The sequence below is a fragment of the Mastigoproctus giganteus genome, chromosome 3 (genome assembly GCF_048544385.1).
Source record: "Mastigoproctus giganteus isolate SK-2022 chromosome 3, ASM4854438v1, whole genome shotgun sequence".
Lineage (NCBI taxonomy): Eukaryota > Metazoa > Arthropoda > Arachnida > Uropygi > Thelyphonidae > Mastigoproctus > Mastigoproctus giganteus.
Window position 1 is genome coordinate 49,865,656 of NC_143577.1, and position 14,627 is coordinate 49,880,282.

At 36.4% G+C, this 14,627-nt stretch overlaps 1 protein-coding gene across 1 annotated transcript; it reads left to right on the plus strand.

Moving 5' to 3' along the window:
• The first annotated feature begins 1,979 nt into the window (after positions 1 to 1,979).
• On the plus strand, positions 1,980 to 3,653 carry LOC150087943 (irregular chiasm C-roughest protein-like). The gene has a single exon (XM_090369972.1). It carries the CDS (start codon positions 1,980 to 1,982, stop codon positions 3,651 to 3,653), a length of 1,674 nt encoding a protein of 557 aa, XP_090226098.1.
• The last annotated feature ends 10,974 nt before the right edge of the window (positions 3,654 to 14,627 follow it).

Below are 14,627 nucleotides of genomic sequence, written 5' to 3' on the forward strand. Positions count from 1 at the left end.
AAAATGGGAAAAGGATAGATTTTTTTCCGACTCTATCATGAAGTTTTATCAGCAGTTATATTATTGGATAGCCCAAGAAGCACAAAGTATATAAATGGTATAGTTAGAGACACATGAAAGAGAAATCGATTTATCCTAACTGTAAGTTGCAAGCAAAAGCATAAGTTATTTGTAGGAATCAAAAAAAAAAAAAAAAAAAAAAAAGGGGTGATTAGTGCCAGAACTTTTAATTAACTAGTATTAAACAACCACTGTTACTGAGCAGGTAATAATATTCTTCCCCAGAAAATATATTTTGAGTATACAAAATTCAAAGGTAGAGAGAAGGGACGGAAAAAGTCTAGGACTTTATAGGCGCCACCCTAGTTATTTTTTGTTTTCTCTCTCTCTTATTGCATGTCTAAATTCAAGTTCAAGAAAGAAGATTCAGAATGATATCTAAGGAAGACAATAATCGTGCTTTTTGGAGATGAGAAGAAGCATTTAGCCTGGGGACGGCTGGTTCCTCCCAGTCACTACTTGTTTTTATCATGTTTCTAAAGAATAAGAGTTAAAAAAAAAAATAATAAAAAAAAGAGGTATCATCTGAATTCTGAGGTCAAGATAAGGGGATCTTCTTCTTGTGCTGTTTTAAAAAGAAAACTCATTTTTACTCTCAAATAAAGGTTTGGAGCAATCTAAATCAGAATTTTAGTTCTACAAATAATGTTAAAATAGAACTTTATCTGCTAATTATAACTCTTTTACATATGGAATTAAGGAGTTATTGACATTACATAGGAATGTCAAGACAGCAAATATAGTTATTATCGATTAAACTGTATGAGAAAAAAAAAAAAAAAAAAATTTCAGCTGTCTTCTTCACGCTACATAGACTACGATTACCCCTGTGCTAAATTACATCACTCAAAACCTATCTATAAGGAATGACATGTGGCTATAACTGCTCTGAACTTTTTGAGGCAAGGCGTTTGATTTGAACAAATAAGGTTTCAAGATAATGTCTATGAATTCCTTTTTTACTTTGATACACAGAGGCAATTATACGAAAATTTGGAGCAGAGAAATCTTTTGTCATGGATAAAGAAACCCCTTCAAGTGAGTGTTCCCCAGGAGTTCTTATTAACCCCGGGACCTTGAAAGTTTTTGTTTATCTCACAAAAGGATAAGATTGTTGAAGAAATTATTCATTTATTAGGAAGAGACGAGTTTTGAAGATTATCTTGTGTTATATGTTGGGATTTGATTAGAAGTAGACATTGTTTACCCAAGAACGTTATCTATGTGATTTATGTAATAGTGGGAATAATTTTAGCATTTGTTTTAGTATATAAAGCTCATACTAGGATTAATATGGCAGACAATAAAAGGTATGTTTCTTATGGTAAAAAAAAAAGTGTGTGGGAAGTGTTCAAAATTATATAGAGAATGACTACATTAGCAGGACTGACTACGGGAAAATCAGTGAGAACGACTGCAGGAAGGTAAGAGAGTATATAGATCATGCGCAGCTGAATCTCAGACAGGAAGTAAGAATAACATTGTTACAGGTTTTCCTATAAGAATCATCCAATTATGTAAAAAAATCGGAAGGAGGAAGAAGCAATTAGGGTAGATTCTCTCTCACTTTGTATATCTAAAGCCTAGAGAGATGAATAAAACTAAAGATCAACATTCAGATATTGAGTGAAAGATTCTTTTTTCTCATCAAAAAAAAAAAAAAAAAAATAATAATAATAATATATATGAGAGAAGGGAAGAAGAGGAAGCAGTAACAAAAGAAGTTTGGTATTTGTCTTCTCACTCCTCCTGAAAAAAAAATGAGCCTATCAAATGGAACGATCAAAAAAAAAAAAAATTTGTTCAACTCTGATTTTAGTATTTTAGGTCTTTGAAGTAAATTTAATGTAAAAGAATGGGAAAAAAAAAAGGGGGTAACATTGTTTTTGACAGAAATACATACCAGAATACTCATCAATATGACTTCTCCAGCCCAGATCATGTTCCTACTAGTTACGCTACTTATTCGGTGTACGCCTTATCAGACTGGTATCTTCATTCTTCAGCCATTAGATAGAGAGGCCATGACTGGTCAAACTATCATCATCCCCTGCAGATTAGTTTCAAATCTCACAGTCACTGTAAAATGGTTTTTCAACGGAAAAAGCACAGATCACCTTTTCAGACCATCAGGGCTTCCTGATTATAAAATCGTCGGATCACCTAGAGAGAATGATTTTGCATTGCAAATCACCCAACTGCAGCTGACAGATGAAGGTAAATATTTTTGCCACGTTCAAACTAAGGACGGACGTCAATTCCGATCAAGTACAGCTATCGTGACAATTTATGTTACGCCTCTACCACCTCTAATCGAAGAAGGCTCATTCCTTAATGGGAACGAAGGAGAGCAAGCCACTGTTACATGCAAATCTTTAGCAGGAAAACCGCCAGCTGTTTTGAGATGGATTCATTTTAATGGTAATCCCATCAACGGATCAGTACGAGCCAGTCAGGAATTATGGTCAGACAAAATAAAAATGAACACTTATTTGAAATGGATAACCATTCTATCACCAGAGTATGATAAGAAAGCATTTACCTGTGTCGCTAATCATCTAACTTACTTGCATCCTCTAATGGTTTCAATTACAGTCCTAGTGAAGTATAAGCCAAGAATCACTATGAAAACAACCTCAAAAATCGCACGTGAATATGATCGGTTCAAATTAAAATGTGAAGCCAGAGCAAACCCAGATGTTTTCGTTTACAAATGGTTTAAAAACGGAGAACTGCTAATAAAACAAGGAAACGCTTTTCTTGAAATTAAAAGCGTTATGAGAACAAATCATAACGATAACTTCACCTGCTTAGTTCGAAATGAACTAGGAACAGCCCAAGCTTCCTACGTGATGACAGTATCTTACGGACCCATTCTTATATCTAAATTGGATGATATTGCTACAATCCAGGGAAATCCAGTTTTGCTACAGTGTGAAGCTAGAGGAAATCCACTTCCAGTAATAAAATGGTATTTCGAGGATAAGATTATTCAAAGCAGTATCATTTCTACTTTATCAATTCCTAAGATGACACGTCAAACGTCAGGTCGCTACACTTGTACAGCAGAAATCTCAAACTATCCTTTAGTGAAAGACCAGGCATTAATTTATATAAAAGGATCACCAGAAGGAAACTGTAAAACACATCTAGCAAGTTTAGGAGACGACGTCCGGCTACAATGTGTTTTTAAACATGTTCCTCCTCTACAGAATGTGACCTGGAGAAAAACTATGACTAATGAACTACTAACCACGCATTTGGAAGTATGGAGTCAACGAGTTGTAACCAGTACTCTCAGCATCGACGCAGTCCGAGCAAAACAATTTGGCTTTTATGAATGTCTTGTATGGAATCAATGGGGCCAATTAAAATTAGTGGTGCATCTAGAAAGGAATTGGTCTCGTGAAGCAGTATACCTTACGTTAGGAATTCCAGCTATAGTGTTGATCTTAAGCACACTAGGAGCAGTGTTATGGAAACTATGGAAGTGTGGGAGCATCAATATGGAAACTTCAGATCAAATACGCACTTATCAAGTCTATTATAGCGAGAATGACGACGATCGTGTGAGCATTTCCAGCCTAGAATAAGAAGAAAAGGGGGAGGAAAAGCCTTTCTCCTCTTCCCTGACGTCTAAATGAGCTTCAGAAGTGTTTTGATTTTTAGGAAACACTCAAACTGTGTGTGCAGGGACTCCCTGTCCCGTGTGGAAAAAAAAAAAAAAAAAAAACTTGCGAGTGAATTAAAAGAAACACTTAAAACTTTAAACTTTAGGAATACTTCTGTTGACATTCTACTGACATTCAAATGAAATTGTAATGTTCTACTGACATTCAAATGAAATTTTAATGCAATAACTATGTTAGAGTGATATACTTGTAATAGTAATTGTGAAATAATTATGAAAGTATTAATGCTTTTAAAGGTTTAAATTCTTGGAAAAATAACTTGATTGTTACTTTTCTGTTACTTTTCTACTATTGATCTGTATTATGTGTACTTATATATTAGCACTAATTATATATTAGCATTATGAAAAACACATATATAGATATAATGATAAGAACATGTGCTAACTTTGTTTATTTTATTACATGAATAATGTATCATGCTTGGAGAAAAATCTTGAAGGACGATTATGCGGTAGAGAAGACGTGAATCATTCTTAAAACAGAAGTGTACTACAGCCTAGCAGACCAAAGAAACATGGTGATTAGTGAATCTTATAAGGACAATGGACACTTGAGAAGATATAATAAAGATAAGAAATACCATACATTGTAAAACTGTGTGTGCAATAATGCGTGAAGATATCCATTGGAAAATTTAAGAACTTATTATTGTTCATGATACAATATTACTAAATGTTATAATATCATAGATGTCAATCTTCTAGTATTTTGTGTTTGAGAATATATATATGTATAGATTAATGGTAGAGGCAGTTGTAAAGGAAGAACCCATCTGTTACTTTGGGAATTTTAGCTTAGGGCCCGATTTGGTTTTTTTTTCAGAATTAAGAAGAGTGATTTTCTTCTAAATCCCCGGTCTCAATTCTGAAAAAAAAAGGGGAAGTAGGGGAAGATGTTGCAGTGCTAATTCCGCCTTTCCCCTAAATCTATAGTAATTATATTAATTATAATGTCTCATAGTTCCCCTATTTAGTTATTCCCCAAAGATCCATTTATTAACAATTTTAGAGTGATTAAAACTAAGTATTAAAGCAAATTAAATGTCCTTAAATCTTTATATTGGAACCTGTTATAATGGCGAATTAAAATATGGCGAAATTAGCCACAGCAACTTTGTAAAACAAGACTCTACATAAGCATTTTACAGTTGCTGGCCGGCGATGCTATCTTGGGAGCCACTTACCGGGTTAAATTTCTATAAACACAAGAGATGCGCTTAACTTAACATGCAAATAATGACGACAGAAAGAGGGGGGGTCAGAGAAAGATATACAGATACACCCGTGTGAACGGATATGGAAGATTCCTCCGAGCATCATAAACTCGGTGAATATGTAAGCTAGAGACTCTTCATTTTCCTAATAAGGAGCTGGTGAAGTGTCTACACGTGTGGCCAGAATGTTTGATACATGGCATGGCGTAATCGAGAGATGATGATCACTTCGCTTCGCTCCTTAAGATGAAGTGTCTTTTTGACGTAGAGTCCGAATGTGCGAGGACGTGGGAGTTCTCCAATAAGAGAAAGAGAATTATCTAAACAATAAGGGAAGACAAGGAGTATTAAAGCGGGTCCTCGGAAGAGAGGTAGGAGGAGAGAGACAGACAACGTGAAGAGCAAAAGCTACCGGAGAAAAGAAGAGGAAAAACCAGCGAACGAACGAAGGAGAACCTGCGACCGAGAACGGAAGAGAAATACGGCAATCCCTGTTAAGGTAACGGACGCCCGAAATAACGGAGTATCGAGGAGATTAGCTATTCAAGCGAAAGGAGTATCTTTAGTTGGGTAAGTTAGTTGAAAAGGTATAGTATGAGAACATGAAACTGAACAGATGGATTCTTTCTAGCCTTTTATAATCTTGTAACTAATAATTGCTGTGTCTAAGAATGATAACTCTAAAGAACATGATCCTATTGCTATCATAATGTTTTGTTGAATTTATATCACTGAAAGGACTAAAATGTGTAAGCTTTACTTGTATTAAACTTTATTATGTTTTGCATTATAGGAGTTTCTCTTAACTGCCAAAACCTCACATTCAACCACTAAAGTAGTAAGGCAAAACGTTAAAACATGATTCGGAGGTAACTGCGGTTATCGAGTAATCAGTTGCATGATTACCCGATAATAATAAGCACAACGCAAAGCCCAAACTGCGGGGAAAAAGGGTAGAAAAGGGGTAAATATCTCCATCTCTCTTCTTCCCTGAGGGTATACGAGGTTTTTGTCCTAACCAAGCCACTAGACGATAAAACAGAATGATATTCCAGATCAGGCGAGATGAACACAGTAAAGCAAATTAAGATGGCAGACCAAAAGAAAAGGGTCGGAAACAACGTAACTACACTTAGAACAAAAAGTATAGGTTATGCCTAGACTAACTAGTTCTGATGCGGCCACACCCTAGTACACACAAGACCTAAGTAAGTAAGTGAAACGAGTATATATATGTGCAGCGTCTGTGTGTGCGAGGTGACAAATATATTGGTTACATTTTGATTTAATCACCTAAAAACCAGGGTGTAAGCAACATATGCAAATGCCACTGACTGTCTTAGGGACAGATACTGTTCAAATTTCTTCTTTTAAAATATACTTTCGCCTTTATTTATTTTATTAATTATTATTTTTTGTTTGTTTGCGAGTCGAGAGGCGGCAATGTTAAGCTTTGCCCATACAGTACCACCGGCCATCAGTGAGAAAGGCTTCGTAAACCAGTCCATGCCGGTCAAACTGATTTTGAGGTATAAAAGTAAAGTGCAGCCATTATCAACCCACTGCAGGGTGGAAGCCTCCTCAACAATTCATGCTGAGGGAAATGGACCATTATCTGCCACGCTGGTCCAGTGCGGGTGGCAGATCGACCGTATTCAGCAGTCAGGGGCTTGAACCCCGGTCTACTCAAAGAGCGTGTGCTACTGCACTCCCGCTCCTGCCCACTCGGCTACGGAATAGTCAACTTCTATTTTATACTCGTATACAATGCACTTCTCGTAGTTTCCCCTTCCCCTCCTTTTCTCCACAGCTGATTCTGGTTTGATCGTTACAAAAGATCCATCTGCTATTTAAAATCATTGAGGTGTAGGAGCTTGCCAACGATTATCAGTTGAAGGTAAAAGGAAGGGTTTTCATTTTCGTGAAAGGTGTTATATTTATTTCCGCATCAGTTCAGTTCAATGGGAATCTCCTTAGCGAAATTTCAGCTGCTCCCACAAAATGTGCATATTAGTGGAAACTACTTCAGAAAATAATTTTAGAAATAATCCTTAAATGGATCGATATTGTTTAACTGTAATGTGTTTACCGTTAAACAGTTACTTAAAACTGGACTATTTCTTTTGCATACCGTTCTAAAATTAATAGGTATATCCAGCATACGGCCAGCCTACTGGCCGTATACTGGATACAGTTTACGGCCGTAACCAAGCTCTTCACTCTTTCATAATTTGTGTAAAGCCGATAACTACAAATAAAACTAAATTAAAAGCATTAGTTTGAAAAAATAAAAATAGCTATCAAAATTATATTTTTTAATTAAGTGAAAAAGTAAATAAATTAAAATCACATTAAGTGGTATTAAATATTCAGTTTTTTTTTTTTTTTTTTTTTAAGAGGTGAGCGAATGAATAATTTTCGCTTGTTTGGCGCATGAGCAACTAGGGCCATGATACGCCAAGTCCAATCTCCACAGGGGGAGATCCTATTGGGTACTCCATATCACTATAGCAAGCTGAAAACGATATTATCTATTATTATTTTTTGTGCGAGAGAGGAAGCAGTGGCAAATCATATATATGATGTTTTAATTAAAATATACTAGGTTCTATCTCGCTTATATTTAAGTTTAAGCATTCATTTGTCGTCTGGACCAGTTTTTGTTGTTTCAGCTAAATTTTTGAATTTGATATTAAAATTGAACTACCGTATTTTTCGGCTTATAAGACGCTGCGCGGCGTGGAAGACGCACCCTAATTTTGGAACAGTAAATTAAAAAAAAAAAATAATAAGAATTATTGTTAATACAATGGAAATTTAAAAAAAAAAAATTAATAAGAATAAAACCCAAAAGCTAATAAAGAAAATTACAGGATTATTGCTCTTATTTATTTTAGCATTATTCAACTTCAGATTCATTACTGACTTCATCATCATCATCACTAGTATCACTGTCACTCTCATACAAAAAATGATCTTCAGTGCCATCCATTGCATTACTTATCCCACATTTTTTTTTTTTTTAAGGCAGCGGAAAGACGAGTACTAGCTTCAGAATAATTTCCCAGTGTATCTAGGATACGTAGATTTGTTTGTTATTTAGGAGCATTTAGCAACTAAGGCCATATTACTCCAGGATATGCGGTGGTCATTCCCTGACCTTTCCGCATTCTCCGTATTTGGTGGTCACGGGCTCGAATCCCGGTCTAATGAAGAAGCGTGTGCTACGCACTGCTGCTCCTTCCCACCTGGCTACGGAGGCGCCGCCAGGATACGTAGGAATAAAGTAACATATATGCTAACCTCTTAATGTAAGCTCAAAAGCAACTATGAACATTTGGAATTAAAAAAAATAATAATAAAATAAAATAAAAAATTTATTTTACTAAAATAATTGATCCCCGAACATTAAAATTTATTTTTAATGTTGATTTTGGCGCATTTTCGTGCTGCAAACACAAATTCTTGGTTTTATAAAAGTCTGGTAATCCGTCGAATTCTTTGCTTTATTCAGAAATACATTTTCTTCATTCAGAAATAAATGAGTGATCCCTCTTGAGTAGAAGTGTTAAAAAAAAAAGTTAATGTTGTTTTGATTTTCGACTTATGGAACCGAATTGTTTTCTGTCGGGGAGATGACTGAGCACTACTCAGAAAGTTAACGTTCAGTGTGTAGGTCGCATTCAAAAACAGTACGACTCCACGCGTTCTTGGAGACGAGTCGGGAATCTAAAAATGGGGGTTCGCTATCGGCCATATCCAAAACATTTTGACATGCTTTTACTCACGCGCTTTTTTATTTTTCCTTTTGTACCATAAATGAAAAAATGAGCATAATTTTTTTTTTTTTTTTTTTTTCGTTTATATAAATTCTGTTAACATGGTCCTTATCGTTTTTTTTCCCAACATCAAGCTCGCTCGCCAACATTTGAAGAGTCAAATAATGAACGAGACCAGTCATTTCTGGCTTTCTCCAATAGGCTTGTCGTTTCTTCTTCAGGCTTCTCGACCGTCTTTAAATCGAGATACAAATGATGAATTTGTGTCTCACTGGCAGTTTTTCCAACTTGATATAAAATTTGATATTGTAACGCCGGTACCAAATCTGTTGACATACTAGACAAATTAAATCGAAGTGCATTCTAAATAGGGAGTATCAATGCTTCACATGATCATGCGCGCGCATCTAGACGCAACGCATTCTTATGGATGTAAAATCGTGCCATTACGTTTCAGGAGCATTGTATATGCCTCTGTTTTGTTGTTGTTTGCGGGTTACCTTTAGAAGAAAAGAAACAGAATAAGTTGAGACTGCCGAATATGGTTGCATTTCCTTCAGTAGATTTCTCTCTAGACAGTTCAAAATTGAGACACTTTAATTGTGGCCACCCCGTGTTTAAGATTTCAAAGCAGTCGATATTAGAAATCTTATCAGAAGGTATGAAGATCTTATTGATGTTATGAAATAATTGGCAAAGGTAAGTCAGCTCAACTATTTTACCTGCCCCCTCCCTTTCTTAAGGATTGCGCGAATGAACATAAGTGTAATCGAAAATTGCTTTGTCTAATGTAAATTATCCAGTTAATACACACGTTTTAGTGAAAATATAAATACGCGTACAACATAAAACTACAATCATATATAGTGATGATTGTAGTTTATTCTTGGTTCTTCTTAATTTATTCTGAATTTTTTGGTTCTTCTTCGTTCATTCTTAATTTTTTGGTTCTTCTTCGTTCATTCTTAATTTTTGTATTTACATTGAATACAAAAATTACTTGATAAATGTAGTATATGTTGAGAACGTGACTTAATTTAATGGTGAGGATCGAGGACGTAAAGGAGAATCTGAAGAACTATTGTGTTGAAAATTGAGTTAATTTGGCGAGGCTTCAAATAAAGGAACTCGAGTACTTGAATGCGGAGGATGACTAGGACAGTTAGAATCGGGCAGTACGTAAGTTCCTGATTGAAAATTACGATTCTCATATGCTCCATTTCCAAATTGAATAATACGTTATTAATTTTATGTTGGGCAATACAAATGTCGTAACGACTTCTACCGCAATTGCGTAGTTTGTTGGCTACATGCTCGCCAAAGACACAGTACTCATCCCGTTTTGTTACATTTTCTGATGCTGTTTTCATGGAACTGTAAGTTTCCTCAGTCCAATAGCGTTCATCTTCGGTAGCCTTTCTCTTTGTTGGCATATATCGCACACTTTTCGGTGTAGGAAAATCTGTACTCGCACTGTTTTCAGTTTGAAAAATTGGTGCCTTTTGTCGAGTTTCATTTGACTGTTCAATATTAACAGCATCGTCATCTTCATTGTCAATGGATGACACAGAAAGTTCGTCCTGAAAGAAAATTATAAATCGGTATAGAAGGTTTGCCACTACGTCTCATTAAAAGAAAAAGAGGAGAAAAAAAAAATAATATATATATATATTTAGTCAAGATATGATATTAACGCACACTGAATGGCCATTTAAGAAGTACACCTACCCTTTTTCATGAAATGGAGCACGCCTTCGTCTCCTTCAGTAACAGCATCACGTGTTCGTACCATGTGATATGTGGGCAATTCCGCGGAAAAGAATGGCCAATACGAAAGATTTAAGTGAGTTTGAAGGGTGGCATGGTAGTCAGCGTCACATGCGCCGGTATGACTATCTCAGAAACTGCAACCCTGCTGGGAATTTCACGTACTACTCTGTCGTGAGTGCTGCGACATCGGTCCAATAATCAAATATCATCCAGCCAATGGCGAACCTGTGGTCCGAAACAGCTCGTTGATGCGAGAGGCCAACGGAGGATGCTAAGACGTGCCGAAAACGGAAATGCTACTGTCGGTCAATTAACAGCTCAATAAAACAGTTGTGACAAGAGGTATTTCAGAACTCGCAATTCATCCTGCCTTGGTACGAATGGGGTATCGCAGTTGACGACCAAACCGCATTCCACACCTGTAAGCAAAACACAAGGACAATTACATTCAAGAATACTAACACTGGAAAATGAAAAACTTGCCTAGCTTGACGAATCCCGGTTTATATTGTTTCATGATGACGAGAAAACATATGTCGAAAATAGCATGAGTCCATAGATCAATTTTGTGTTTATGTGCGAAACTCGTCAAAATATAAAAAGTAAAGTAGTATCTCCCTGATAGTAGTCTTTTAGTGGGGAATTAAGTAGTAACCTCAACTTTCGTGGTTAGTAATATCATTTCCTTTAAACAATCATTAAATATATTGTACTCTTACCTACAAGAATACCAGACAATCCGAACCATACAACCGACACGCTTGATCTTTTTTTTTCCCCTCAAACAACCCTTCTAAGTACACGGTCGAAGTGAGTGGTCTTTTAGGTACCTCAGATCACAACTTGGTGATTGTCTCTTCTCCAATGGAGCCTTTATCTCGTGGCTATTCCCAACCTCGTATTGTTAGCATTACAAGAATGCAAAATGGGATGACCTGCGAGATTTATTTTCCTTGGTCGAATTACTGTTTCAAAACTTCTGATGTCAATGTTTGTTCAGATCGTGTCAGTGAAATTATTCTTGTAGGAATGGAATCCTTTATTCCACACTCCACTTTAAAATCTCATCCTTTATCTAAACCTTGGTTTTCCAACAAATGTGCTAAGGCTGTTCAAGAGAAGAACTTTGCATATTGTAATTGGCTTGTTTCCAATTCTTCAGTTTCATTTTCTGCCTACACCAAAGCTCGCAACAATTGTAAAGCAGTCATTAATTAGTCCAAACTATATTTTGAACAGGCTAAGAATAGAAAACTTGCTTCTTGCCCTAATGGTAGCTGAGCATTCTGGTCTCTTGCCAAATCTATTGGCCGCAACTTTTGCCCATCTCTGCTCCCACCTCTGTCAAAACCAGATAGTTCTGTTGTCACTTCTGCCAAGGATAATGCTGACCTGCTAGCATCCCATTTTTCTTCCAACTCATGTATTAATGATCTTGGTAAAACACCTCCCAACATTCCCAACACGCTCCATTCAATGCCTCAAGATTCGTCTAATCTTAATGCAAAGAAAGCTCCAGGTCCTGATGGTATTTCTCCACTTGTTCTCAAAACCTGTGCTTCTGAACTTACTTCTGTTCTTTGCCGCCTTTTTTCACTTTCTTATTCCAAAGGTGTCTTTCCTTCTGCTTGGAAATTTGCTCATATGCAGCCATTTCCTAAAAAGGGTGACAAATCCGTCCCATTGTGGGGGGGGGGATTTAGTCTTTACTACTTTATTTTGTTGTTTGTTTTTATTTAATGATAATATTAAATATTCTTTATTTTGTTCCCTATTATTCATATAGAGGTCTTTTTTTCTTATACCCCCCCCCCCCACTTACACGTCTGACTTAGACTTCACAGGAGAATTCCAGATTCAAGGGAACTTCTCAATTACGTATAATTCCCTTCGGAAAGGCTGAATGTTCAAGAATGACAAAAGCACACGTTAATTTATAACATAACATAGTTTATTTACATATATATATATATATATATATATATATATACACAACATGATAAAGTGATCAAAACTCAGGCACATGCTAATATTATCCAGCCTATGTAGCATCAGATATATATACAATTATTTGGGCCTTCAGCTCCTTGTTTGGGAATGGCATCATCGTTTGCCAATGGCATTCATCTCAGGACTTCTAGTTTCTCAATGGGCTGTAGTCTACGTCTGGTTAGGGCATCACTGTATCTCTTAGGAATTTATGGGCTCGTCTTCGATACTGCTACTTAGCCTATGGTTCAGCTATTCTGGCGGACTCGGGATTATAACTTTACCTTCTCAGCTCACTTATCTGTGCCTTTACCACTGCCTTCAGAGGATGGACTAGGGTTATTCCTCTTCTTACACTACTTATTTTCACGCTGGCCACTTTCATTACCTTCCTATTACGGACTAGGTTTATTTTTCCATACACTTCACTCGTTTGCATACGGGCCACTACCCTTTCCTTCCGATGACGGACTAGACTTATTTGCATACGGGCCACTACCCTTTCCTTCCGATGACGGACTAGACTTATTTGCATACGGGCCACTACCCTTGCCTTCCGATGACGGACTACTCGACTCTTCTTTTCTATCATGAAACTCCTCTAAATTTTCTTAACTTACTGACTGTACTTCACTACTCATCCAACTTATCTAACCCTTCACTACTCCATCTTAACTTTGTCAGATCTTTCTCAACTGGTTGACAGGACAGGACAGGACTTATCTAACTCTACACAACTTATTACTCCATCTTAACTTTGTCAGATTTTTCTCAACTGCTGACCTGAGTACTTATCTAACCCTACACAACTTATTAACTTATTTTCCCACTAACACTGTCAAAAACTAAACTCTGTGTCTCACTAACTCATTTTCATAAACGTCCACATAAAACTCAACTCTGTGTCTTTTTTAACCCATTTCCACAAACACCGACCAAAACTCAACTCTGTGTTTCCTAACTCATCTTCACAAAACACCAACAAAAACTCAACTCAGTGACCTTCTTGGCTGCGCGCGCTCTCTTTTTGTTTTCCAAATTTGTGTACCGCCCTTTTGTGTTGGCCCACCTTCGCTCAGAAATTTAACCACTCGAACATCAATATTTAAATTTACATCCCGACTATTTGCTAGTGTGGGTTTCCCATGCTATCTCCATCTCCGCTAGTTTCAACCTCCCATTTTAATATTCCTTTCCCAGGCCGCCTGTTCTCTTTTGAAGAAGGCCGACACGGTGTTACTAGACTCACACCTACCCTAAATTTCTGCAGGCCAAGCTGTTGCAGACTACCAGATGCTAACCCTAATGTTCTGGACACGGTATTAGTCCTGTACTCACTTCCTGTTTGTCTCCGATCAAAGGGATGTTCCGACTAATTCGGCTCGCCTTTCTTTGTTCTCGAGCGACCCCCCTTTGTCGCCTATTCACCGATGGCTCCCTTTGTAGCATATTCACCGATCTGCTGTGTGCTCAGCAGGATTTACTACATTTATTTATACATTTTTCATTATACATTATACATTTTATAATGTTTTAATTTTGTATTACTACAATATAGCGACTATAATAAAACAGCGATTTTAAGGGCATGAGATTTAGGAAAGTGTTCCGAATACTTCTAAAATAAGTGTTCCTTAGTAAGAAGGGTATTTAGACCTAAATAAAGTTTACCCACCATTTTATTACATGATAATAAAGCTTTATCTGAATGCACTTGTATTTGTTAACGAATAATTTATTCCTATTTAGTAAAAAAAAAAAAAAAAAAAGTCGCACCAAGCACACTTCTCTTAGAATTAGCCAACTTTTATGCTCTCAACAAAATTGTATTATAGTCAGGTAAGGACGTTACGTGGTTTTTTCCCATTAAGATTATTACTATATTTAATACTGAGAGCATCGGCAAGAGGAGTCTGTCAGCAGCACGGTATCGGTAAGATACCTGAAATGTATAGTAGTTTAGGCGAATAGCTTAATAAACTATATTATTAATTTCACGTGGTATAAGAGTGGTATTAAATATAGTAATAATCTTAATGCAAAATTGTATTGGTTTTAATTTTTAAAAAACGAAGCTTCTCCATTTTTTTTTTAATACTCATAATCGCACATACCCACCCA

Excerpts from the sequence above, each read along its gene's own strand:
- LOC150087943 (XM_090369972.1), top strand. The coding sequence starts at position 1,980 with ATGACTTCTCCAGCCCAGATCATGTTCCTACTAGTTACGCTACTTATT.